The sequence below is a fragment of the Hyperoodon ampullatus genome (genome assembly GCF_949752795.1).
Source record: "Hyperoodon ampullatus genome assembly, chromosome: 10".
NCBI lineage: Eukaryota > Metazoa > Chordata > Mammalia > Artiodactyla > Ziphiidae > Hyperoodon > Hyperoodon ampullatus.
In genome coordinates, this window is record NC_136923.1 from 39,706,143 (window position 1) to 39,733,842 (window position 27,700).

At 41.3% G+C, this 27,700-nt stretch overlaps 1 protein-coding gene and 1 pseudogene across 2 annotated transcripts; both read right to left on the reverse strand.

The window, feature by feature from the left end:
* Positions 1–1,060: 1,060 nt before the first annotated feature.
* Positions 1,061–27,700, reverse strand: IHO1 (interactor of HORMAD1 1; the record flags this gene model as incomplete). Its single annotated transcript, XM_079714020.1, has 7 exons — positions 1,061–2,206; positions 2,551–2,654; positions 9,307–9,394; positions 9,588–9,636; positions 23,772–23,935; positions 24,962–25,136; positions 27,645–27,700. 7 exons carry the CDS (start codon positions 27,698–27,700, stop codon positions 1,061–1,063), a joined length of 1,782 nt encoding a protein of 593 aa, XP_079570146.1.
* LOC307059786 (ferritin light chain-like) lies at positions 5,322–5,810 on the reverse strand (annotated as a pseudogene). Its single transcript has one exon. The product of its transcript is annotated as a ferritin light chain-like (transcript).

Sequence of the window (27,700 nt, forward strand, 5' to 3'; positions counted from 1 at the left end):
AGCCCGCCTGCCTAGATAAGCCACCGCAATGAGAAGCCCGCACACTGCAACGAAGACCCAACGCAGCCAAAAGTAAATAAATAAAATTTTAAAAAAAGAAAAGAAAAATCAGTTTGAGTAGGGTGTGGTTTATTCAAAATCATCTTATGAGAAGCGTAAGGAATAAAAAGATGGTACGCACCTTAAAAGTTTTATCTTTATTTTTTGATTTTTTTGTATTACAAAAGAAGTACATATATATTGCAAAAATTCAAAAACTTCAACAAGATATAATTGGAAAGCCAAAGTCTCATATAAGCGCACTGCTCTCCAGAAATGATACAGGGCCCACAGCCGCTCTCATTAGCTTTAAAAGAGTGGTTGAAAACAGGACAGGGGAAAACGGCTAGAAAGAAAAATGGAACCGTGTGCCTGTGAAGAGTGTGGTTCCCGGCATTTGTTCGGCGCATGTCACCTCTCTTTCCTTGGTGGCTTTATATTTCTCCGTTCACAGGAAGTCTGACTTTGTGTGTGCCCTATAATATTTCCACTGACCAAAAAATGCAGATGCTCTCGCAGCAAAACTGGATAAAAATAATAATTAAAAAAAAATCCTGAGGCCCAGAAAGATATTGGTCATGTGAAGGAAATGTTTGAAGACCAAAAATGTTGTGTTTGGGAGACATGCTGCCACACCAACAGTTTTGTGAGAGCCCTTCTGCTACTGGATATTCCATATGGAAGGCAGCCCTCCTTCTACCAAACACAACACCCTCCTCCTTATGCCCCACACCCAGGCTGCTGCCCCAGCTCTCATCACCACCTCTGCACACATTTCATTCCCCTAAATAAGGGTGTATTTATCCCTATGCTCTGTCATGGGCAGCACCTGGTACCCAGAATGCCGGATCTGCTCCCTAGCCCTGCACTGACCACCACCCCTTCCAAAGCATAGCCTCTGACCCTGAGGGTTCCAGGCAGGCCTTTGGGAACTTTCTGCTGTTAGCCAGCCCAAAGTGTTCTGTGATTTGTCTTTCCAGCTGAGACCAATAAACCATCAGCTGAATTCACTATGGGCTGGTCAGAAGCCTTCATCACTGCTATCAAAACCCAGGTCATAGAGTATACTCTTCTCTGGCTCCTTGCACTGAGGGGGCTCTTTTCTGACGTTGAGGTCACTGAACCAGCTCATCTGTTGGTCCCCCTGGGAACTGTGAGAAAGCAGGCTGTTGTCTTGGGAAGCATGCCCACTGTACTGCAAGAGATTCCCTTGCACTGCCCTTGCTGTCTTACTGGGCATGACTCTTCCTCTCAGAGCAGAGCAGACTGGTTTTGTGGGGCTCCTGGGGCCCTGAAGATGCAGGGGCTGAGCTAGGGGTTCCTGCCGCCCCTGGGGGGGCCTTTGTGGGATGGAAACTGGAGGGTGAGGATATTTAGACTTGGAAACACAGGGTTTGCTTGGGGTTTGTTCTTGCTTCCTGGATAGGAGCCTGCTTCTGAGGGCTTTCCTGGGATGCTGCTTCTTGCCTTTCCCCCTTCTTTCTACAGTTCTGCCTTTCTGTTCAGTCACCAACCTTTGTTCACAAGGGTTACATGAAAACATGCCTTTGGCTTGACATTTTTGGAAGGTGTTCTTAATGCTGGTTGCAAAGTTGTTTAAATCCAGGGATCTAAGCCGCGAAGCTCCTTGGGAAACCAGCTCCCTGTCTTCAGGAATCTTTTGGCCCAGGATGCCAGAGCCATGGTTCTCAGAGCTTGTTTTAGTAATAGCACAATTCTGGCAGTTACCCTGCACTGCCTTGTCCTTGATTTGCCTGTTTCTTTTGCCAGTTCCAACTGCCAGCGGCACAGCCTCTTCTTGGAGAGCACTACTCTTTGCTCCCTCACCCCAGACACCAGACTCCCCAGGCCTCAAGGAGCCCACACTAAGATTGCATGCAGCAGGGAGGGCCTGGGCCTGCCACATAACTGGTTCCTCAGAGGCATATTTCTCCTGCCTGGTGAAACTGAGGCTCTGGGCCAGAGGTGGTGAAGTCTGAGAAGCACTGTCCTTCACATGTCTGGGTATCCGAGGGACAGAGATCAATTGATTTAGCTCTGCTAGGACACTGGGCATATTCAGCTGGCCTAGCTGCTCACACAGCTGCTGGAAGTCCTTACTCTGCTGAGCAACTAAAACTTCAAGGTGCTTCAGGTCGGACTTCATTTCTATAAACTCTGCTTGTCTCTAAAGAAAGGCAGTGAGAAAGAAGGGAGTTACAGACAGTGCAACGCAGAATGCACAATATAACGTGTGAACAAAACAAAGGATGGGCCAGCAGATCAAAACCTTGTCCCTTGCTGGGTACTTTACAGGGGATACATGGCTACACTCTGGAGCAGGGTCCCTAGGGTCCACATCATGCCAGAGAACCTTGGGAAAGGAAGCTGGCCCCTACCCTGGCCTGTTACCAAGGGGCCTGTGGTGGCCTCTGTTCTTGGCTGAAATTTGCAATTTTAAAGGTGTCTCTCTAGGTCTTAGTAACAAAGCCATAAACACACTTGAGGAAAGGGATCAGGGTCTACACTTACACCTTCAAATCTCTTTTGCAGCTCAAGGATGGCCTGTTCCACGTTGCATTTGTCCCACACTGTTTCCAACACCAGATCACTCTGGGCCTTCGTGGTCTCTTGCACTAAATACAAAACAATGACAATTCACCACATGAAGACTATGGTATGCCCCACCCTGCCCAGGCCACAGTCGTGGAGAGGGAGAAGCTGGAACCCGGCACGGGCTACCAGAGCCTGCTCTGCCAACACCCAGAACTCTTACCATCCAGATCAGCCCTGGTGAGGAAAGAAAGCAAGAACAGGGTGGTTCCTCCACTGTCTCTTCTTCCCTCCCTCCCTGAGAACATCCTGGCCAAAGCAGACTCAACCTTAGCACCTGCTGGGGACTCTGAAACCTGCTGCCCAGATGATGGCACCAACGTCCTCTTTGGCCAGACTTCTTGGCCCTGTCATCAGAGTGATCTTTCTAGAATGTAGATATGATCGTGCCTCCTCTGAAACAGTCACTGGAACTTTCAATGGTACCCCACAGGCCACTGGATGAAGTCCAGATCTTTCAATAAATTGGCTAACAAGACCCAGGCTCACTTCCCTTTAACTCACTATCCTCTGCATCTCTGAGCTCTGCCTAGGCAATCTCTCTTCCACCACTGGCTTTTTTTTTTTTTTTTTGCAGTACGCGGGCCTCTCACTGTTGTGGCCTCTCCCGTTGAGGAGCACAGGTTCCGGACGCGCAGGCTCAGTGGCCATGTCTCACAGGCCCAGCCGCTCCGCGGCATGTGGGATCTTCCCGGACCGGGGCACGAACCCGTGTCCCCTGCATCGGCAGGCGGACTCTCAACCACTGCGCTACCAGGGAAGCCCCACCACTGGCTTTGAATATGCCGTTCCCTTGGTTTACAATACTCCTGCTTCCATTCCTCAGGAATGGGAGAAAAAAAAAAAAAGGATCCTCAGAATGATGCTGAAGTCCTAAGAAGAGGACATAAAGCATAGCCTGCCCAATCTGGAGCTGGAGGCTGAGCTCCAGGCAGGACATCTCTAATGAAAAAGTGAAACAGAAAGACTCCCCAATGTGTTTGAACATATTAATTGGAGATTTACAGTTTTATCTGAAAGTTTATTATCAGACACTGTGCTAGGTGCATGGAAACAATTTGAACAAAACTACTTACATGAACTTTGCAGTCTTGAAGAAGAAAAAAATAACAAGTAAACAAATGTGCACATTAATAAATGAAAATTGTGATAAGTGCTCTGATAGGAAATATAATAAAAATAAGAGGGTGAGGGCACCTACTTTAGATAAGGTCATCAGAGATAAGAGTCATGTAAGGTGAAACCAGAAAGATAAGGAGCAGCTAGCCCTGCAAAGATTAGGGAGAGGTTATTCAGCTAGAGGAAACAGCAAGTGCAAAAATTCTGAGGCAAATAAGAGCCTGTGATGACTAGGAATAGACAAGCCAGTGTGGTCTTGGGGGAGAAAAAGTAAAATGTGATAAATTTTATGTTATGTGTATTTTACCACAATAAAAAATGTAAGAATTTTTTTAGAAAGCAAATTTTCTATTACTCAACACAAGTTAAATTCCATGTGTCAACTAATTAGAAAAAGACTGTTTACTTATATTTCAAGTACTGGATTCCTGCCCCTAAACTCAATTAGTGAAATATTTTTCCAGACATCCATGTTGATATTTGTAGTAGAAAGCAAATGTAATTATCCTACCCTAGTTGAGTTCCTAAATATCAATGTTTCTTAGGAACAGAAAATGAGGAAGGCAAGCAAAGTGTTCAATTCTAGATTCAGTACTCAGTAAGCATCAGTCTGTGGTCCCACATATTTTTTTCTTTGTCCTTGGCAAACATATGTTCAGGGTCTTCTCCTTTAAATAGCTTTTGTATTGAGGTATTACTTCCAAAGTCTACTGAATTTTTTTCTTTTAAAAACTATAACAGTATAGGGACTTCCCTGGCGGTCCAGTGGTTAAGACTCTGCGCTCTCAATGCAGGGGGCACAGATTCGATTCCTGGTGGGGAATCTAAGATCCTGCATGCTGCATGGCGCAGCCAAAAACAAAACAAAACTATAACAGTATAAACAGGCATACAATGAAAAATGATCGAATCTTTCCCATGAAGACTTTGGTCCCGCTTCCTAGATTTAACGTTATGAGCAGTTTCTGGAATTTTGTATCAATACGTGTGCATATCCACGTTTAGGTTATAGATCCTGTGTGTGTGTGTGCACGTGCAAGTGTGCGTGTGTGTGTGTGTGCGTGTGTGTCTTCTCTAGAAGGAGACTCATTTCATTTCTGCTTTGGCTATAAACAGATATTTAGCTTTTTAATAAAAATGCCATTTAAAATCCACTTCCATATTCTGAACAATATCTCTAGTTTCTTTCTCCCTCCCTCCCTTCCTTTCTTTCTTTCTTTCTTTTTTTTTTTTTTTTTCCTGCAAAAAGCTTTATTGTTTCTATTTGGTCCAAGGCTTGGGAGAGGGGTCCAGGGTGGTTAAAAAGCTGCCTAGTGGGCTTCCCTGGTGGCGCAGTGGTTGAGAGTCCGCCTGCTGATGCAAGGGACACAGGTTCGTGCCCTGGTCCGGGAGCCATGGCTGCTGAGCCTGCGCGTCCGGAGCCTGTGCTCCGCAACGGGAGAGGCCACAACAGTGAGAGGCCGGCGTACCGCAAAAAAAAAAAAAAGCTGCCTAGTGGCTGCAGAGAGGGGCTTCAGGCAGAAGCCCTGACACCAGAGGGGCCCTCAGAGGCCGCTGGGCTCTGGGGGCTCTTAGTCATGCTTGAAGGTGAGCCTTTCGAAGAGATACTGGCCTAGCCCAGCCTGGGTACCAGCCAGCCTGGGGCGATTAGTCAGGTGGTCGCCATCTTGATGAGCTTCACCTGCTCCTCCAGAAAGCAGCTCTCCCGGAAGTCACAGAGGTGAGGGTCTGTGCGGGCAGAACCCAGGGTGTGCAGGTCCACAAGGACCTGGTTCAGGTTCTTCTCCCTGAGCACGGCGGCTTCCATAGCGTCCTGGGTTTTACCCCACTCATCTTGAGATAGCTTCGGCCGCTGTGCTGGTTTTGCATTTTCAAGAGACACTCGGCGCCCTCACGATTCTCCTCAGCCAATTCACAGAAAAAGTGGCCCATGCCCTCCAGAGCCACATCATCACTACCAGAGAGAGGTAGGTGTAAGAGGCCTGCAGATGCATGTTGACCAGGCAGTTGACGGTAGCCTCCACCTTGGTGGAATAATTCTGACGAATCCGGAAGCTCATGGTTGATGGGTAATAAGGAGTTAAGCTCAAAAAATGGTGTTGGCTGGTCTCGGTGGCCGAGGATAGCTGAGTGGCTGATTGCGAAGGGTGTGACTGGAAAAAAGGATGGGGGTTGGTCAGAGTTTGGAGCAAGGGGCATCCCTGCGTCTGTTCCATCCAAACACTGTTGAAGTAAGAGACAGATCTGAGGGACCGCCGAGCGCACTGCCAATATCTCTATTTTCTTGTGAAGATGATTTTGTTTAGGGACTTCCCTGGTGGTCCAGTGGGTAGGACTCCGCACTCCCAATGCAGGGGACCCAGTTTCGATCCCTGGTCAGGGAACTAGTTCCTGCATGCATGCCACAACTAAGAGCCTGCGTGCCACAACTAAAGATCGGGCCTGCCACAACTAAGACCCGGTGCAGCCAAAATAAATTCATTAATTAGTATTTTTTAGAAAAAAGATGATTTTGTTTTGCCTGAGGCATCCCAGCACTGGAGCTTACAGGCTGTTGAGTGGGGCCAGGTCTCGGTGCCATGGCCGCAAAATGTCTGCCTCCAAACAGAGTTCACATCCCTGCTATGTCCACCACCAGCTTTTATGACCCCAGAGAGAGCCATAGCCACCCCCGCCCCCTGCCTCCCCAGGAGACCCTCCAAGACCAGCAGGTAGGTCTGGCCCCGACTTCTGTGGAGTCACTGCTTTTGCCCTGGGACCCCAGTGCGTGCAGGACCTTGTGCACACCCTCGAAGCATGGAGTCTCTGTTTTCCCCCGTCCTGTGGCGCTCCTGCAGTCAAGCCCTGCTGTCCTTCAAAGCCAAATGCTCTGGGGGCTCTTCCTCCCCATGCCAGACCCCTAGGCTGGGGAGCCTGGTGCAGGGCTTGGAGCTCTCACTCCTGTGAGAGAACTTCTGTGATATAATTACTCTCCAGTTTGTGGGTCACCCACCCGGGTGGTATGGGATTTGATTATATTGTGAGTGCGCCACTCCTACCATCTCGTGGTTTCTTCTTTATGTCTTTTTTTGGTAGATTCCAGTCTTTTTTTATCGATGGTTGTTCAGTAGTTGTGATTCTGGTGTGCTCGTGAGAGGAGGTGAGCTCAAGGTCCTCCTGCTCGCCGCCACTTTGTCTCTGTCCTCGAAGATGATTTTGTTTATTTCTATTTTAGTGATTTGACAAGGGCTCCATTGAGATGAGGTCATATTCTGATGCTTTTCCACTGATGGCCAGTGATTTTCCTTTAACTCTAGTTTTGCTCTCCCTGATGTGCTAATGAAAGCTGCCTGAGAAAGGGTCTGGAAGCCTCCATGTACAAGAGGAGTTTGCTCAGTCCCCCTTTTTCTCAGGATACCCTTCCCAATTTTCACTGACTGATCTCACTCCTCCACAAGATGTGTCCTGGAGCAAACTATGTGCACATAAGCAGCACCTTGCTGTTTTCATTTAACAATTAATAAATATTTCCATTCCAACATGGTTCATATAAATGGACCTCATTCTGCTCAACAATTATATGTGCCTTGCTCAGAAAGGCATTTCTCATTCTAAAATTATAAAAATGTTGCTCATGCTTCTTACAGTTCTTTTAATGATTTAATCACCACACAATATATTGATTCATATGGAATTAATTTTGACGTATGGAGTTATCTATTTTCCAAAAGACTCATTCTCTGATTTTGATAGTGGCCCCCCCTTTTTATTCTCCTAATGACCATATTTTCCAATAGAACTTATATGTATTAGGTGAAAGTACTGCTTTCTACTAATTACCCCACCTAAACCCAAGATAAAGTGAGATGTGGATGGCCTTGGTAATTTATTCTATTACTCTGGTCCTTGGTGTCCTCAGCTGAAGAAGAAGAGTTAGATTAGATGGCCCTGAGTGATCCTTCTCGTTGTACAGGCAGAATGTGACTGGGGAAAGATTTCATGACCTCATTCTGTGAAGGTATGAATGACATAATAACCCAAGACAGTGCTTTCACATAGTATCTTCCCCCTTCCCTTACAAGCACAGTGAGTGCATACTGAAAGCCTGCAGAATGCACTGACTGGCAAGTTCAGTGCTCTAGGCTAGCTGGACTGGGCCTAGCTATATGACAGGGGATTTGCCTGGTTCCTCTCTCAATGACTAACTTCCTGCTCCTGATCACTACCTACCAAGAAAGGGAATGATTCTGGACAGGCTCCTTGTGCCTATTTTTAAGAACAACCTGGCTTTTATTAATGTAGTGCCACAGTGTTTGTTACTGTTTGCCTTATCAATGTGGCTCTCTTGAGTCTTAAGCTCTGAAAGTTAAGAAACCGTCAGGGGTGAAGGATCAGGATCCCCATGCCTACTATAAGCCAGACTCAGTTCTACTCCTCTCTCTGTCTTCATCCTGTGTTGGGGCCTTGAGCACTTCCATTCCCTATTCTGGGCCTTAAATGCCACACATTTGCTGCAATTCTCCTTTTTGTACTTCACCCAGTTTTAAACATAACAAGTAAAGAGAGTGCTTTCCTTGCACACTTAAAATGAGTTATTTTATCATGTGAAACAAAGAAAGCATCCCTTTTCCTTCTGCTCTTTGTCTTGCTTCTTCTTGTGAGGGTAACAGTCCTAGGCTTCCAGAACTGGTTTCCAAGCAGATGCACAGTTGCCCTGTGTGTGGGATATTCAGGTTGGAAGCCAGCAGACAGTACAGTGCTTCTTTGTAGACAGATGGGGATTAATTTCTAAGTTACACAAAGGCATTAATTTTTGTAAATCATGAGCAATCCATCCCATGGCATTTGAATAAGTTGACTTCAATTTGTTTAAAATAAAAAATAAACACACAGACAAATGCAAACAAGTGCAGATGCAGTCATCATCTTGCTGTTTAGCTGAGAAGCTGTTGGTTCCAGGGAAGTGTTCACCTAAGGAGACCTGTGTAATGGTTAAATAAGGGCCTGAACCATGGTTTCACCTAAATGTAAATCACTAATTGGCAGAGCAGAGGACTTTACAAACCACAGACTGTAACTGAAATTGAGAAAGATGCTGTGATTCACTACAAAACAGCTCTCATTGAAATGAAGGACGCAAGAAGAACAGTAGGTGACTAGAGTATTTCTAACACCTAAAGGAGCACTGTCTTTATTTCTAAGTCCTAAGGGAGCAAGGGAGCCTTTATAGACAACACAGCCAGCAATTCATTTGAGAACCAGGGATGCCCTTGATTCACTTCAGGCAGTGAGATGAGAAACCTGGTAGAACTATCTGTCCTGAGGCAGCAGGGTTACTGGGTGGAGGATTGATGCTTCTGAAAAGGCATAGAGGGACCAGGGCAATCCCATATAGAGGTGGAGCCCACTACCTAGTTCAGCTCCACATCTCTTCAGGGCTAATCTTATGTACCCATTCTCTCATCTGAAACACTGTATGGAACCTCACCACTGGCAGAAATCTGGCTAGGGTCAGAAAGTTCACATTCACTGCTCACCAGTGCCCCCTGCTGATAACCTCAAACTCTAGACACTCACATGTCTTGGCCACAGTTTCCAAAGAATCCAAAATAGATTGGCTTCTGGAACTGAGATGTTCCTCAAATTTTTCCACAGATGTCTGTAACTTAAGAAATCAAAAATTAGGAAATAATTCACAGACTGTTGCCTTATTTTATTAACTTGGTGAACTGTCATTTAATGATAAAAAAGGGTAGTTAAAATATTGCTATTCTACACGAACAGAGGTCAATACAATATAATTATTAAACTTCTTAAAATGCAAGATGTTCTAATGCCTTGAAATGTGGCACACTTACCCTGTTAATGCTTTCTTGGATATGGGAAATGAAATTGTATAGAGTCTCACTAAAATAGGAGAGAAAAAAGAAAGTAAATCTTTGCGAAATATTGAAACATTATGTAACAGAATTGATTCCATGAACATGGCTGGACTCTACCTAGTGCAGCATCAAAACGGTGCTTGATCAGAGTTGAAGACTCAACTCTGAGAAACCTTAGTGCCCAGATGGAAAAAAGGAGAACACTGACTTTTCCTGATCATTTCCAAAGCAAAACACTTTTTTGTTTTTTAAAATTTACTCTACATGGATCTTAAATGAGGTTGCATTTTAGCAATTCAAGTGGTTACTACAGTAGAACAGACCAGCTTTCATTTTTATGGCAAACATGGCTTCAGAGGATAGTGACTTCTTTCTGATAGCCCCAAATTCCTGGATACATCTTAATATAATGACTATTATTTTGACAGTAAGAATGAGATAATATAGAGACAGTTCTGGGAACAATATTAATTTCTAATGAAAAAGAAATTTTCACAATTATTCCTCAAATAAATATCCCTCTTTTGAAAAAAATCAGACAAGGGTCGTCATTAAAAATTTTTACAGATTTTTGTTTCTTTAATCTATACAAATGCAAATATCAATTTTTGAACCCCAATAGGACAACTCTTCATACCAAAGTCTTATGGATGCTCCAAATGACTGACTTTATTTTTTAATTTTTTAAATCTATGTATAGTATCATGTCATATGCAAAGAGTGACAGTTTTACTTCTTTTCCAATTTGTATTCTTGTTATTTCTTTTTCTTCTCTGATTGCCGTGGCTAGGACTTCCAAAACTATGTTGAATAATAGTGGCGAGAGTGGACATCCTTGTCTTGTTCCTGATCTTAGAGGAAATGCTTTCAGTTTTTCACCATTCAGAATGATGTTTGCTGTGGGTTTGTCATATATGGCCTTTATTATGTTGAGGTAGGTACCCTCTGTGCCCACTTTCTGGAGAGTTCTTCTCATAAATGGGTGTTGAATTTTGTCAAAAGCTTTTTCTGCACCTATTGAGATGATCATATGGTTTTTATTCTTCAATTTGTTAATATGGTATATTACATTGATTGATTTGCGTATACTAAAGAATCCTTGCATCCCTGGGATAAATCCTACTTGATCATGGTGTATGATCCTTTTAATGTGTTGTTGGATTCTGTTTGCTAGTATTTTGTTGAGGATTTTTGCATCTATATTCATCAGTGATATTTGTCAATAATTTTCTTTTTTTGTAGTATCTTTGGCTTTGGTATCAGGGTGATGGTGGCCTTGTAGAATGAGTTTGGGAGTGTTCCTTCCTCTGCAATTTTTTGGAGGCGTTTGAGGAGGATGGGTGTTAGCTCTTCTTTAAATGTTTGATAGAATTCACCTGTGAAGCCATCTGGTCCTGAACTTTTGTTTGTTGGAAGATTTTTAATCACAGTTTCAATTTCATTACTTGTGATTGGTCTGTTCATATTTTCTATTTCTTCCTGGTTCAGTCTTGGAAGGTTATACCTTTCTAAGAATTTGTCCATTTCTTCCAGGTTGTCCATTTTATTGGTGTAGAGTTGCTTGTAGTAGTCTCTTATGATGCTTTGTATTTCTGTAGTGTCCATCGTAACTTCTTTTTTATTTCTGATTTTATTGATTTGAGTCCTCTCCCTCTTTTTTTTTTGATGAGTCTGGCTAAACGTTTATCAATTTTGTTTATCTTCTCAAAGAGCCAGCTTTTAGTTTTATTGAGTCTTTGTTATTGTTTTCTTTGATTCTATTTCATTTATTTCTGCTCTGATCTTTATGATTGCTTTCCTTCTGCTAACTTTGGGTTTTGTTTGTTCTTCTTTCTCTAGCTCCTTTAGGTGTAAGGTTAGATTGTTTATTTGAGATTTTTCTTGTTTCTTTTTTTAAATTTATTTATTTATTTATTTTTGGCTGCTTTGGGTCTTCATTGCTGTACATGGGCTTTCTCTAGTTGTGGCAGACGGGGGCTACTCTTCGTTGTGGTACACGGGCTTCCCATTGCAGTGGCTTCTCTTGTTGTGGAGCACGGGCTCTAGGTGCACAGGCTTCAGTAGCTGTGGCACGTGGGCTCAGTAGTTGTGGCTTGCAGGCTCTAGAGCTCAGGCTCAGTAATTGTGGCACACGGACTTAGTTGCTCCGCAGCATGTGGGATCTTCCTGGACCAGGGCTGGAACCCATGTCCCCTGCATTGGCAGGTGGATTCTTAACCACTGCACTACCAGGGAAGTCCCTCTTGTTTCTTGAGGTAGGATTGTATTGCTATAAACTTCCTTCTTAGAACTGCTTTTGCTGCATCCCATAGGTTTTGGATCATTGTGTTTTCATTGTCATTTGTCTCTAGGTATTTTTTGATTTCCTCTTTGATTTTTTCAGTGATCTCTTGGTTACTTAATAACGTATTGTTTAGCCTCCATGTGTTTGTGTTTTTTACGTTTTTTTTCCCTGTAATTTATTTCTAAGCTCATAGCGTTGTGGTCAGAAAAGATGCTTGATATGATTCCAATTTTCTTAAATTTACCGAGGCTTGATTTGTGACCCAAGATGTGATCTATTCTGGAGAATGTTCCACGTGCACTTGAGAAGAAAGTGTAATCTGCTGTTTTTGGATGGAATGTCCTATAAATATCAATTAAATTTATCTGGTATTGTGTCATTTAAAGCTTGTGTTTCCTTATTAGTTTTCTGTCTGGATGACCTGTCCATTGGTGTAAGTGAGGTGTTAAAGTGCCCCACTATTATTGTGTTACTGTCAATTTCCTCTTTTATAGCTGTTAGCAGTTGCCTTGTGTATTGAGGTGCTCCTATGTTGGGTGCATATATATTTATAATTGTTATATCTTTTTCTTGGATCGATTCCCTCATCATTATGTAGTATCCTTCCTTGTCTCTTGTAACATTCTTTATTTTAAAGTCTATTTTATCTGATATGAGTATTGCTACTGCAGCTTTCTTTTGATTTCCATTTGCATGGAATATCTTTTTCCATCCCCTCGCTTCCAGTCTGTATGTGTCCCTAGGTCTGAAGTGGGTCTCTTGTAGACAGCATATATGTGGGTCTTGTTTTTGTATCCATTCAGCAAGCCCGTGTCTTTTGGTTGGAGCATTTAATCCATTCACGTTTAGGGTAGTTATCGATATGTATGTTCCTATTACCATTTTCTTAATTGTTTTGTGTTTGTTTTTGTAGGTCCTTTTATTCTCTTGTGTTTCCCACTTAGAGAAGTTCCTTTAGCATTTGTTGTAGATCTGGTTTGGTGGTGCTGAATTCTCTTAGCTTTTGCTTGTCTGTAAAGCTTTTGATTTCTCCATCAAATGTGAATGAGATCCTTGCCGGGTAGAGTAATCTCGGTTGTAGGTTCTTCCCTTTCATCATTTTAAATATATCATGCCACTCCCTTCTGGCTTGTAGAGTTTCTGCTGAGAAATCAGCTGTTAACCTTATGGGAGTTCCCTTGTATGTTATTTGTCTTTTTTTCCCTTGTTGCTTTCAATAATTTTTCTTTGTCTTTAATTTTTGTCAATTTGATTACTATGTGCCTTAGCATGTTTCTCCTTGGGTTTATCTTGCCTGGGACTCTCTGCACTTCCTGGACTTGGGTGGCTATTTCCTTTCCCATGTTAGGGAAGTTTTCGACCATAATCTCTTCAAATATTTTCTCGGGTCCTTTCTCTCTCTCTTCTCCTCCTGGGACCCCTATAATGTGACTGTTGGTGCACTTAATGTTGTCCCAGAGGTCTTTTAGGCTGTTTTCTTTCTTTTCATTCTTTTTTCTTTATTCTGTTTCATGGCAGTGAATTCCACCCATTCTGTCTTCCAGGTCACTTATCCATTCTTCTGCCTCAGTTAATCTGCTATTGATTCCTTCTAGTGTATTTTTCATTTCAGTTATTGTATTGTTCATCTCTGTTTGTTTGTTCTTTAATTCTTCTAGGTGTTTGTTCTTTAATTCTTCTAAGTCTTTGTTAAACATTTCTTCCATCTTCTCGGTCCTTGCCTCCATTCTTTTCCTGAGGTCCTGGATCATCTTCACTATCATTATTCTGAATTCTTTTTCTGGAAGGTTGCCTATCTCCACTTCATTTAGTTGTTTTTCTGGAGTTTTATCTTGTTCCTTCATCTGGTACATAGTCCTCTGCCTTTTCATTTTGTCTATCTTTCTGTGAATGTGGTTTTCATTCCACAGGCTGCAGGATTGTCCAAAAGACTGACTTTAAAAGAAGAATTTGATAGAACCATTTGGAAATCTACAAACCTTATGGTTTTGTGAATAAGATTAAGACATTACCTGAAAACAATAAAAATATTAAAATGAAAAAATTAAGGATGAGAACAGAATGCTATTAAAGTATAAAAGCAGAGACTAAGAAAGGGAACTTATAAATTAAAAATAGCAGAAATTAAACAAATAGAATAACTAGAAGATACAGTATGGAAATATGATGGAAAATAGAGCAAAAGACAAAGAGATGAAATATAAGTAGTAAAAAAAAAAAAAATTAGAGGATCAATGCAGGAGATTCAGTGCATGCCCAAAATTGCAGATCCATGAAAAAAGAAGAGTGAAAAGGAGGTTTTCAAAGATATAATAAAGAAAAATTCCCAAAACCGAAAGACACAAGTTGTAGGTCAAAAGTAATTCCCCAATGCCCAGGGCTATGACAAGCCACATCAAACCACATTGCTGTAAAATTTCCAAACTCTAAGGATAATGAGAAGATCCTAAAAATTTCCAGAAATAAAAAAGCAAGTGACATACACAGGATCAGGAATCAGAATGGCAGCAGACCTCTTAAAAGCACACAGAGAGCTATAAGACAGTGGAGCAATGCTTTAGAAATTTTGAACAAAAAGAACTTCCAGTCTTGTACAAGGACATAGCTGTGCCAACTGCTCGTAGTCATCATCTGTTCTGAGTGGTCAGTACTCAAGTTGGGTTTTTTTTTTAATTACTTTATTGAGGTATGATTAACACACAAAAAGCTGTAGATATTTAATGTATACAAGTTTGGAGATAAGTATACAACTGTGAAACCATCTCCACAATCTATGCCATAAATATATCCATCACCTCCAAAAGTTTCCTTCCACCCTCTTTATTTATTAGTAGTAGGGATAAGAACACTTAAAAAAGATCTACCCTCTTACCAAATTTTAAAGTATACAACAGAGCATTGTCAAGTATAGGCACTATGCTGTACAGGTCTCTAGGATTTATTCATCTTGTATAAACTGAAACTTTGTACCCTTTGACTAATTCTGCCTGTTTCCCCCACAACTTCCCCACCAACAACCACCGTTCTACTCTCTGCTTCTGTGAGTTTGATTATTTTACACTCCTCATATAAGTGGTAGCATATAGTTAGTATTTGTCCTTCTATGTCTGGCTTATTTCATTTAGCATAATGTCCTCCAGGTTCATTCATGTTGTCACAACTGGAAGGATTTCCTTCTTTTTTAAGGCTGAAGAATATTTCATTGTATGTACATACCACATTTTCTTTTCCATTCACCCATTGATAGATATTTAGGTTATTTCCATGTCTTGGCTATTGTAAATAATGCTGCGATGAACATGAGAGTGCAGATATCTCTTCAAGATCCTGATTTCAATTCCTTTGAGTATATACTTAGAAGTGGAATTACTGGATCATATGGTAGTTCTATTTATAATTTTTTGTGGAACCTCCATACTGTTTTCTAAAGTGGCAGCACCAAGGAATTCCCTGGCAGTCCAGTGGTTAGGACTCCGCGCTTTCACTGCCAAGGATGCAGGTTTGATCCCTGGTCGGGGAACTGAGGTCCTGTAAGCCACGCAGTATGGCCAAAAAAATTTTTTTTCTTTTAAATTAGAAAAAATAAAATGGTTGCACCAATTTCCACTCACACCAACAGTGTACAAGAGTTCCCTTTTCTCCATATACTTGCCAGCATTTGTTATTAATTTTTTTTTTTTTTTTTTTTTTTTTTTTTGCAGTACATGGGCCTCTCACTGTTGTGGCCTCTCCCGTTGTGGAGCACAGGCTCCAGACGCGCAGGCTCAGCGGCCATGGCTCACGGGCCCAGCCGCTCCGCGGCATGTGGGATCTTCCCAGACCGGGGCACGAACCCGTGTCCCCTGCATCGGCAGGCGGACTCTCAACCACTGCGCCACCAGTGAAGCCCCTGTTATTAATTTTTTTAATGATAGCCATTCTGACAGGTGTGAGATGATATCTAATTATGGTTTTGATAAGCATTTCCCTGATAATTAGCAAAGTTGAGCACTTTTCATATACCTGATGGCCATTAGTATGTCTTCTTTGGAGAACTGTCTATTCAATTCCTTTGCGTGTCTTTTAATCTGGATATTTTGTTTTTTTGTTTTTGTTTGTGTGTTTTTGCTATTGGGTTGTAGGTGTTCCTTATATGTTTTAAATTAACCCTTTATCAGATATATGGTTTGCAAGTATTTTCTATCCCATGGGTTGCCTTTTCATTTTCTTTTTTTTCTTTTTTTCTTTTGGCTGCATTGGGTCTTCATTGCTGCATGTGGGCTTTCTCTAGTTGCGGTGAGCCAGGGCTACTGTTCGTTGAGGTGCATAGGCTTCTCACTGTGGTGGCTTCTCTTGTTGCAGAGCACGGGCTCTAGGTGTGTGGGCTTCAGTAGTTGTGGCACATGGGCTCAGTAGTTGTGGCTCGTGTGCTCTAGAGCACAGACTCAGTAGTTGTTGCACACGGGCTTAGTTGCTCCACAGCATGTGGGATCTTCCCAGACCAGGGATCAAACCTGTGTCCCCTACATTGGCAGGCAGATTCTTAATCACTGTGCCACCAGGCAAGTCTGCCTTTTCATTTTCTTTGTTTCGTTTGCTGTGCAGAAACTTTTTACAGTTTACCCTTAAACAACATAGGTTTGATATTCACGGGTCCACTTATATGCAGATTTTTTTCAATAAATATAGTTCGCCCTTTGTGTTCGAGGGTTTTGCATGTGCAGATTCATCCAACCATGGACAGAAATTTCCATCTGCAGTTGGTTGAGTTTGTGGATTCAAAACTTGAAGATATAGAGGGCTGACTATGGGACTTGAGCATCAGTGGATTTTGGTATATGTAGCGTCTCCTGGAACCAATCTCCTTTGGATACTGAGGGACGCCTGTAGTTTGATGTAATCCCACTTGTCTATTTTTCCTTTTGTTGCCTGTGCTTTTGGTGTCATATCCAAGACATCATTGCCAGGACCAACGTCAAGAAGCTTTTTCCCTATGTTTTCTTCTAGGTGTTCTACGGTTTCAAGTCTCATGTTTAAGTCTTTAATCCATTTTGAGTTGACTTTTGTGTATGGTATAAGATAAGGGTCCTTTTCCATTCTTTTGCATAAGGACCCAGTTTTCCCAGTATCATTTGTTGAAAAGATTATCATTATCTCATTGTGTATTCTTGGCATGTCTCATGCTGTATTAAACATTTAAAACATAACCCCCGGGCTTCCCTGGTGGCGCAGTGCTTGAGAGTCCGCCTGCCGATGCAGGGGACATGGGTTCATGCCCTGGTCTGGTAAGATCCCACATGCCACGGAGCGGCTAGGCCCGTGAGCCACGGTCGCTGGGCCTGTGTGTCCGGAGCCTGTGCGTCCGGAGCCTGTGCTCCGCAGTGGGAGAGGCCACAACAGTGAGAGGCCCGCGTACCACACACACACACAAAACAAACAAACAAACAAAAACACATAACCCCCTAAATGGTCTGTATAATGGAGTACAATGCAACCACAGAAATGATTTTGTAGATGAAACAGAAATATAATCATTAAATATTATTAAATTTAAAAAACAGATTGAAAAATAGTCCATAGGAAACAATCCCATTTTTATTTTTGAAAATACACAAAAATAGGGCTTCCCTGGTGGTGCAATGTTTAAGAATCCGCATGCCAATGCAGGGGACATGGGTTCGAGCCCTGGTCCGGGAAGATCCCACATGCAGCAGAGCAACTAAGCTCGTGCACCACAACTACTGAGCCTGCACTCTAGAGCCCACAAGCCACAACTACTGAAGCCTGTGCGCCTAGAGCCCATGCTCCACAACAAGAGAAGCCACTGCAATGAGAAGCCCGTGCACCGCAACAAAGAGTAGCCCCTGCTCGCCGCAGCTAGAGAAAGCCCACGCGCAGCAACAAAGACCCAACGCAGCCAAAAATAATAAATAAATTAAATAAATAAATTTAAAAAGAAAGAAAAAAAATACTCAAAAATAGAGCAGAGTTACATAAAACAGTGTTAGTGGTGGTTCACAGAGTAAGTTGATTCAGAGGCAGACTTGAAAATCTGACAGACCCAAGATCTCTGCCCAAAACTCCCACTCAGTTTAGATGTGCTCCCTTGGATGGAGTCTTTCCTGACGCCCCCAGTCAGAGCTGGAAGCCTGTCCTCAGGGCTCCCAAAGCATTGGATGAAACCTCTACTACAGAATCTACAAATTTATACTTAGAGTGAAAAGTCTAGAGTCTTTATTTTAGTTTGTTCTGCATCTGACCCTCTTTCCTGTTTGAGGAGTTCCTCAGGTTAGGGATCTCGGGGAGGAGCAGAGTCTCTTTCCTCCTCTTGAGGCTGAGGGTGCCAGAGGCTTGCTTTCTGAGCTTTTCCTGAACCCTGAGCTCTCTCCTCACACATGCCTTGCCAGATTGGGAGTCAGGAGAAAAAGACTGTGAGCTCTCTTTTCTGGTCATTGTGGCAATAGTAGTAGAAAGATGGAGCGCCATGGGACTGATAAAATTGTCCAGGACTCGGGACTTCCCTGGCGGTCCAGTGGTTAAGACTTCGCCTTCCAGTGCAGTGGGTGCAGGTTCGATCCCTGGTCGGGGAGCTAAGATCCCACATGCCTCGCAGCCAAAAAGCAATAAAACAATCACCAAAAAACATAAAACAGAAACAATTCTGTGACAAATTCAATAAAGATCTTAAAAAGGGACCACATAAAAAAAAAAAAGAGTGTCCAGGACTACACTGACTACAATGCAGGGAAGGATCTAGTGCACTCTGGGCAGGGGGTAGTGGGCAGCAGAATCTGCCCTGGACTAATTTTGAGACTTTGTTTGGGAAGTTGTCCATGGCAGGTAGTTGTTGGCAATTGTACGACTGTGGCAGAAACTTAAATTGGCGTCATTTTCTTCCTTGGAAATTAGATTCCTGATCCTCACGCTCCATGCACTGCCACTCAGATAGATGACATTCCCAGACTCCCTTGCATCTAGATGTGGCCATGTGAGTAAATTTTAGCCACTGTGAGATATAAGCAAAAGGGTTGCATGCAACTTCCAAGAAGAATCCTAGGGAATTCCCTGGCAGTCCAGTTAGGACTCTGTGCTTTCACTGCTGTGGGCCTGGGTTCAATCCCTGGTCGGGGAACTGAGATCCTGCAAGCTACATGGTGTGGCCAAGAAAAAATAAAGAATAAAGAATAAAAAATAAATATAAAATAAAGAATTATATATAATAAATATAAAATAAATAAATATAAAATAAAGAATTAAAATAAATATAAAATAAAATAAAATATTAAAAAAATAAATAAAAAATAAAGAATCCTAAAGGGATGGGAAGATACCCTTCTTCCTTTGCTCATCCATCAGCTGTCTGGAACTCTGATGTAACAGCTGGAATTGCAGCAGCCTCCAAGCACTGTGAGGATGGCAGGGACAGGGGTGGTCATATTTTAGGGATGGCAGGCCACACTGCTGGAAGGAGCCAGATCCTTGAGGTCCATGGAGCCATCATTCTAGCCCTGGACCACACACTTCAGGATGATTTTTGCATTAAAGAAAAATAAACATCTTTTAAAAACTTCTATTATTATAATGAGAGTGAGTGTATATATGTCAATGCAACTGAACATAATCCTAACTAATAAAATGAACCACCCAATATCTTTTAATAATTTTTAACACTTTAAAAAATTTAAATTAACATATGAAATTAATTTGTATGTGTGTGTGTGTATACACAGTTCTATGAGTTTTAACACAAAATTAGGATTCATGTAACCACCATCACAACCAGGATATAAGACAGTATCCAAAAAAAATCCTTCATGCTGTCTCTTTGTGGTAAAGTCCAGCCCACACCCATAACCCTTGGTAATCACTGATCTGATACCCATCCCTATAGTTTTGCTTTTCTCAGAATGTCATTTAAATGGAATCATAGAGTATGTAACCTTTGTGATTTCTTTCACTTAGCATAGTGCTTTTGAGATTCAGCCACGTTGTTGTATAGCAACAGTTTATTCCTTTTCATTGCTGAGTAGTATTCCATCGTATGGACATACCATTGTTTGTTTATCCATTCATACATAGAAGGACATTTGGGTTGTGCCCAGTTTTTGGTGATTATGAACAAGGCTACTATAAACGTTATTGCATAGGCTTCTGTGTAAACATAAATTTTCATTTATCTAGGATAAATACCTAGGAGTAGAACTGCAGAGCCATATAGTAAATTATGTTTAATTTTATAAGAAACTGTCAAACTTTTCCAAAGGGGCTGTATCATTTTGCATTTCCACCAGCAAGATTTCCATTTGGTCTATATCCTTGCTTGGCACTTGGTATTGTCAGTTTTTGTTTGTTTTAATTTTAGCCACGCTAACAGATGAGCAGTAATATCTCATTATGATTTCAAGTTTTATTTCCAAAATGGCTAATGGTGTTGAGAAACTTTTCATGTATTTATTTGCCATCCATATGTTTTCTTTTTTAAAAAAATATTTATTTATTTTTGGCTGCTTTGGGTGTTTGTTGCTGCATGTGGGCTTTCTCTAGTTGCAGCGAGTGGGGGCTGCTCTTCCTTGTGGTAGGCGGGTTTCTCATTGCAGTGGCTTCTCTTGTTGAGGAGCACGGACTCTAGGCATGTGGGCTTCAGTAGTTGTGGCATGCAGGCTCAGTAGTTGTGACTCACGGGCTCTAGAGTGCAGGCTCAGTAGTTGCAGTGCATGGGCTTAGTTGCTCCGTGGCATGTGGGATCTTCCCGGACCAGGGCTCGAACCCATGTCCCCTGCATTGGCAGGCGGATTCTTAACCACTGCGTCACCAGAGAAGTCCCCATGGTTCATTTTATAATCTACTTGTGGTCCTTAGGTCATTCATTGGTTATGAGACTGATCTGTTTTCTCAAATATGACTGATTAAAAAATAAGAATCTGTGTAATGGATATCCATTGTCTGGTGTGCTCAGCACCCAGCTCTAATGGGGAATTGCTTCTTTCTGCATCCACAAAGTGATTCTGGTGAGGACTTCCAGTCACAGCCCCCTCCCCTCACCCCCCCACAACCTAATAAACAAGCCCATCAGAAGCTTTCACTAGGATTTTCAAATTGTAACTAAGGGATGAGAGTCTCTTTTTCTGCGTTAATAGAAAGCTGGTCTCTAGTAGGAGAGAATGAAGTATAGATGGAGAGAGAAGCACAGAAAAGAGACAGATTCTGATTTCATTTCATTCCCTGTCCTTCCCAGATTGGTTAAGAGAGCTAATATATCCTCCTTTTTGTCCAGGCTAGTTTGAGGTGGGTTTGTTTTTTTTTTTTGTTTTTTTTTGTTTTTTTTTGCGGTACACGGGCCTCTCACTGCTGTGGCCTCTCCCGTTGCGGAGCACAGGCTCCGGACGTGCAGGCTCAGTGGCCATGGCTCATGGGCCCAGCCGCTCCGCAGCATGTGGGATCCTCCCAGACCGGGGCACGAACCCGTGTCCCCTGCATCGGCAGGCGGACTCTCAACCACTGCGCCACCAGGGAAGCCCTGAGGTGGGTTTTTATTTGAGTCATAACAAATGCAATCTGAATGATTAAGGCTTCTTTTGAGATATGTTAACCTCATATGCCCTTTCTATACATTTGGGAAAACATGTACTTTCAAAACACAATATGTAAATCCATGTCTTATTGATTTGTAGCATCTCTTTATGTTTGAACTCTGTGCCATGCCTTATCATTTTCTTGCTTCCAAATTTACAGCGGTATGCTTTCTCTTTCTCATTTAAAAATTTCTTATTCCGCACCACATTTCTGATAAGCACTTATTGACAGAAAACAAGGAATCTAAAATCTTGGGTTTTTTTTTTTTTTTTTTTTTTTTTGCGGTACGCGGGCCTCTCACTGCTGTGGCCTCTCCCGTTGCGGAGCACAGGCTCCGGACGCGCAGGCTCAGTGGCCATGGCTCACGGGCCCAGCCACTCCGCGGCATGTGGGATCTTCCTGGACCAGGGCACGAACGCGTGTCCCCTGCATCAGCAGGCGGACTCTCAACCACTGCGCCACCAGGGAAGCCCTTGGGGTTTGTTTTTGCCAGAATTTATTAAAATTATGATTTTCTGCTTAGCATTTAAATCAATATTGTAAGCTTGAAATTTTTTAAATAGAGAAGAGATTCTTCAGTGTCCTTATCATCTGTTCTCTCTATATAAATACTATTTATTTTTTGCCAGCCATCTTGTAAATAATCATTAACAGAAACTCATTTCTGGGAATTCCCTGGTGGTCCAGTGGTTAGGACTCCATGCTCTCACTGCCGAGGGCCTGGGTTCAATCCCTGGTCTGGGAAGTAAGATCCCACAAGCCACATGGCCAAAAAAAAAAAGAAACTCATTTCACTACAAAAAAAAGAAGGAAATGAAAAATGAAATAAAGAAAGGAAGGGAGGGAGAGAGGGAGGGAGGAAGGAAATATCAAGAAGGACAATGTTTCAAAAAAAGGTTTTTTTTAGCTACAGAAATCTTATTTTTTTGTTTGTTTATTTGTTTGGCTGCACTGGGTCTTAGTTGTGGTATGCTGGATCTTTTTTTTTTTAGTTGCGGCATGTGGGATCTAGTTCCCCTACCAGGGATCAAACCTGGGCCCCCTTCATTGGGAGCATGGTGTCTTAGCCACTGGACCACCAGGGAAGTGCCTTAGCTACAGAAATCTTGATCAAACAAAATGTAATCCAAAAGCCCAGAGAACAAAAAAATTAAGACTAATTTAACTGAAGCAGTAAGACGAGAGGAGCCTGATCATCTTCAGTACACTACCATCGTTATGAGTCCCAGACCTTAGATTCCTAGGGGAAAGAAGTCTGTCCGCAGCTGGGAAATGTTTATTTATCAGCAGAATCAAACACTTCGTATAGAGCATTTTGCTTTTCTCACTAAAGGAATGTAAGTATACAGTGGAAAAGATACCTAATCTTTTAAAGAATTCCTAATTTTAAAGAATTCCTAATCTAGAATTTTTAAAGAAATTCTGGCTCTTTCGACATGAAAGTACTAGTGGTGATGCTAAGAAGTGATACATCTTTACTGTTACAGAAATAATAAAGTATATTTCTGCTTGGGTGTTATGATTTCTATGATACCTAAAGATGTCCTGTTAATAACTTACTACCAAGAAATGAACAAGTTAATTTCCTCAGTGACTGCCACTTATTCATTTACAAATTAATATAGTAGCCCTAATATTTGCTTATATATATACACACACATATATATGTAGCAAATAAGAATATGTATAAAATTTAGGGTATATCTTTTTTTTTTTTTTTTTTGGCAGTATGCGGGCCTCTCACTCTTGTGGCCTCTCCCGTTGCGGAGCACAGGCTCTGGACGCACAGGCTCAGCGGCCATGGCTCACAGGCCCAGCCACTTCGCGGCATGCGGGATCTTCCTGGACCAGGGCACGAACCCGTGTCCCCTGCATCGGCAGGCGGACTCTCAACCACTGCGCCACCAGGGAAGCCCTAGGGTATATCTTTAAAAATACCATTTCAAAGTGAGAAAATCAGCCTGAACTATGACTTAAGGATTCATGTGCTATATTTTTGACCCTAAAACAAATGTTAACTGATTTCCTAATTCTGATGATCTGAAAAAAAAAAATTAAAGGGAAGAATTTTAGGCAGAATAAATATAACATTACTTGAATATTGCATTTCTCTGAGAAGTTCTTTAGCTTAATATTCAGAGAGGCCAAAACTGTGGCAGCCATAAGTCACAGTGACAAGAAAGCAAATAAAGAGTAATTATTAGATGAGCTGTAAAGGCAAGAATGCTATCATGCTGAAACTGAATTTTTCGACTACTGACATTCCATTTTCTGTTTCGCTCAGAAGAGAGGAGCTGTCTCATCCACTTGAAAGGTTTGTGTACCTGTCACATTTGTCTTTTGCACTTTTCTTTTTCTCCTCAAACTGTTCCAAGAGGCCTTTTGATTTTCCAACTGGCAAAGGAAGAGGAAATAAGCCTCCATCTTTTGTATCTCTTCCAAACAGCTGGGGTTTTGTTTGGTACTTTATGAAAATACTAGGTTCACTCTGTTCAATGGAAAAAAAAATCATAGCATTTCACACAAAAATATTTATAGCATGCACTATTTTCTATACAAAGCAGAGTCACACTTAAGTGCAAACCATAAAATACAATATAGCATGTAGTATTTCCTTTTAATTTCATATGTACCAGAAAATTATATTAAAACAAAGCAACTCTTTTTACTAATATAATTTCTGCCTTATCAGACCAGAGTTATTAAAAATGTCAGCTAAAATGGCTTAAAATCAATTGCATAAATTTAAAGGCAGCAACAGAAAATTATGCTGTCTTGAGATGATATGTTAAAGTTTTTATATTAATAAGTTTAACTCAAATTGCTTAGTTGCTGATGAACTAGACTTGTTGATAAATTTGACATGTGACTCAGGCATATGGTGAGCCATTTCCTGCATTCTGAGGCAAAACTTACTCTGGAACATTCAGGCAGTACATTTACTCCTTCATATCACTGGGTACCAATTTTTGTACTAAAATATTTATCTCAGATCATACCTTACTAACTTAAAGTATCGACCTAATCTTATTAATTAAGTCCCTATATGATGCAGTTAAGTCTGTGTATAAAGTTAAATCTGGTTCTACATCAAAATAAGTAAATATATAAAAATATTTCTGACTCACAAAATAAGGTAGGCTAGTCTCAAAAAATCAAGAGATTCTGTTCCTCATTCTGGCCCTTATTCATCAGCTTAGGCCTCAATATCCTCATCTCCTTCTTCAAGGAGTTAAGTGTCATGCAATATTTGGCACTCCCTAGGAGTAGTCAAAGTACTTGCACTATTCTAATATATTGTTTTAGTAATGGAAGAAAATGCAAATATAAATATGTTTTCCATTTCACAATACCAAGTCAAATGAGTCACCAATCAAGCACAAATCTATTTAGGACAGTAATTCTTAGAGATGTACAACTCTAAAATAGAACTCAGCAGAATAAGTCTTCTTTACAGTTTATGTCCATAATGACTGTGAAACATGTGCAGAGAAATTCTGGGATTCAGACTTACATCCAGAGAATTCTGTTGTGACTCTTTTGGATGTATCAAGTGGACACCAAAGTCCAAGGGTGTTGACGGGGTCTCTGAACTTTCTGGACAGAACTGGGATCCAAAAAGGAACTGGGAATCACTGAGACTAGAGTAATCAGTCTGATTATTATTCCAGTTAGATGACTTAGTGGCCCTGAAATTAAGCAAGAAAATACAAGTATATCAATTGGGCAAATGAAACCATAATTCAAAACTATTTTAGAATATTCTGGGCAGAATGCTAGCTTTTTTTGACCTCCTAGTCCCCTGCACACTGCCAGTACTGCCTGTAAAGAAACAAGGAAATTTTGAATGCCAGACATTTCGATTACAACAACCTGGGAACAATCAGATGGAATTTCAAACATTAAGGACTAACACCATTATTCCTTGTACTGTAACATTATGGACTATAACACCATTTTGGATATCAAAGTTCACAAAACCTTTAGGGATTAAGAGAACATTATCTTTTAAAAGGTTGAATTGGTTCATCACTAAGGGAATAGATTAAAAATAAAATATGGCTTATGTGTATAACTGATGCAGTAGTCAGAAGCAATAAGCTAGATTTACATAAACCATATGGATAAGTCTCAAAAATATAATTTTTGAGTGCAGAAAAAGTAAAAATTTAATGAACTCTCTCATACATTAATCTAATTTATAAGGCTATATCATACACACCAAACAAGTATGTAACTGAGTATGTAGAAGGTTAATTGGAAGGATACATATTAACTCTCCTAGATTGTATGTCTATAGGGAAGGAAAGGAGCAGGACTGGAGGGAGAGAAGGAGCTATAATACAACAAACACAAGATAGACCTAGATATGGACTGAATGTTTGTGTCCTCCCAAAAATTCATGTGTTGAAGCCCTAAGCTCTATTTTGACAGTTTTTGGAAGTGGGGCCTTTAGAAGGTAATTAGGGTTCGATGAGGTGAGGAGAGTGGGACCCTCATGAGAGGATTAGTGTCGTTTTAAGAAGAGACACCAAAGAGCTTGCCCTCATTCTTTCTCTCTCACCATGTGAGGACACAGAAAAAGGCAGCTGTCTGTAAGCCAAGAAGGGAGTCCTCACCCAAAACCCATCATGCTGGCATAGGGTTCTAGGACTTTCAATCTCTAGAACTGTGAGAAAATAAATTTGTTGTTTAAGCCATCCAGTTTATTGTACTCTGTTATGGCAGCCCAAGCAGACTAAAATAGGCCTCATCCAGACTGAAGAATGTGATCAACTCAGGTTTGCACACAGAAAGATCCATTAAACATTGTGTTATTCCCTTTCACACTTTTAGTGTCGTATCCTTGCTTGTTCTAAATACTTCCAGCTGTGGACTTCCAACTTGCTTCCCATGGATACCTATGCCAGTCTAAATCTCACATATGAAGGGGATAATGATATTGATAATGATACAATCACACTTGAACACAGTGTACTAAGCCTACTACAGAGACAGCACGTAAGTGCACAGACAAATAAAACATATAGTCTTCAAGTTTTTACTTGAAAGACACCTCAGTAACAATTTGTGTTACTTAATGCTGTTGTGTAACCCAAGAAAACATGCTTTTCATTAAAACATGCACATGCAGATCATTCCTTTTCCAAATGTTAGATTTAAAATAGATAGCCTATAAGTACATATTCTAAGCTAAACGAATCATTATTTATTAATACAAGACAAAAAGAAACCCTACTTGCTCAGAACAGAGAAATTATTTTGACTCATAGAATCATTTTCTAAGATTAGCTAAGGTAATAGGCTGCACACATATAATACGGTTTGCATAATCACTGCTCAAAATAGCTAAATAGCTCTCTGTGTCTCCCCTCTTAGGTCAAAGAGAATAATTAGCTGGGCTGGAAAAGAAACAGCTCTGTAAGCCTACAGAAGTCCTGTAGGATTTACATCTTAAAGCTACGATCTGGAATTAAGCATAGATTTTTTCCCCCCTATTCTGTATCAACTGTAAGCTCTTTTTTTCTTTTTAAGAAAAACAACAACAACAACGTTTTAGTTTTTTTGCTGTCTTTAGGAAGGTGTTAGGAAGAAAAGAAACTATCCAATGATAAAAGCATACCAAAACAATTGGAAATCCCTTAATATATACTACTTCTGGGGTACGCCCACCAAGTTAGCAATGGCAGGCCTACTGCATGGCTAATGGACACCCATCTAAGTACCTCAGTGGAGTAGTAGTGGGGGCAGTATCTCAATGAGCCCTGTCAACAGTTGGAGTGGTTCTTGATTTCATGGTGCCTACAAGTTGTACTACACAATTGAACACTTATCTGAACATTGTCTTGAGTTTGATCCTTGCTGTTTCAATAGCAATTGCTCCAAATGAGGTGAGAGTTTCCAGATGTTGGACCGTGTCTAACTCTTATAGTCCCTCTAGGTCCAGTGCTGGACAGAGTCATTACTCAATTAACACACATAGCCATTGATACTGCTTTTATAATCAGAAAATAGGCAAAAGGAAAAAGACAAATATGGGAGGGTGCAGTGGTGACAAGAGAGGGGAAGAGAAAGGGAAGAAGCTATATCGGGTAACCCTATTACTATAAACTAATAGGAAGGGGAGCCTGTTTCTATGAAATCAGTGCAACTATAAGATCCTCTTAAGTATCAGAGTATATAACCAGAAAACTTACCCAGAGCCTGAGGGAATACTGAGCATCTCTTTGATATTCCAGACATTAAAATTCAT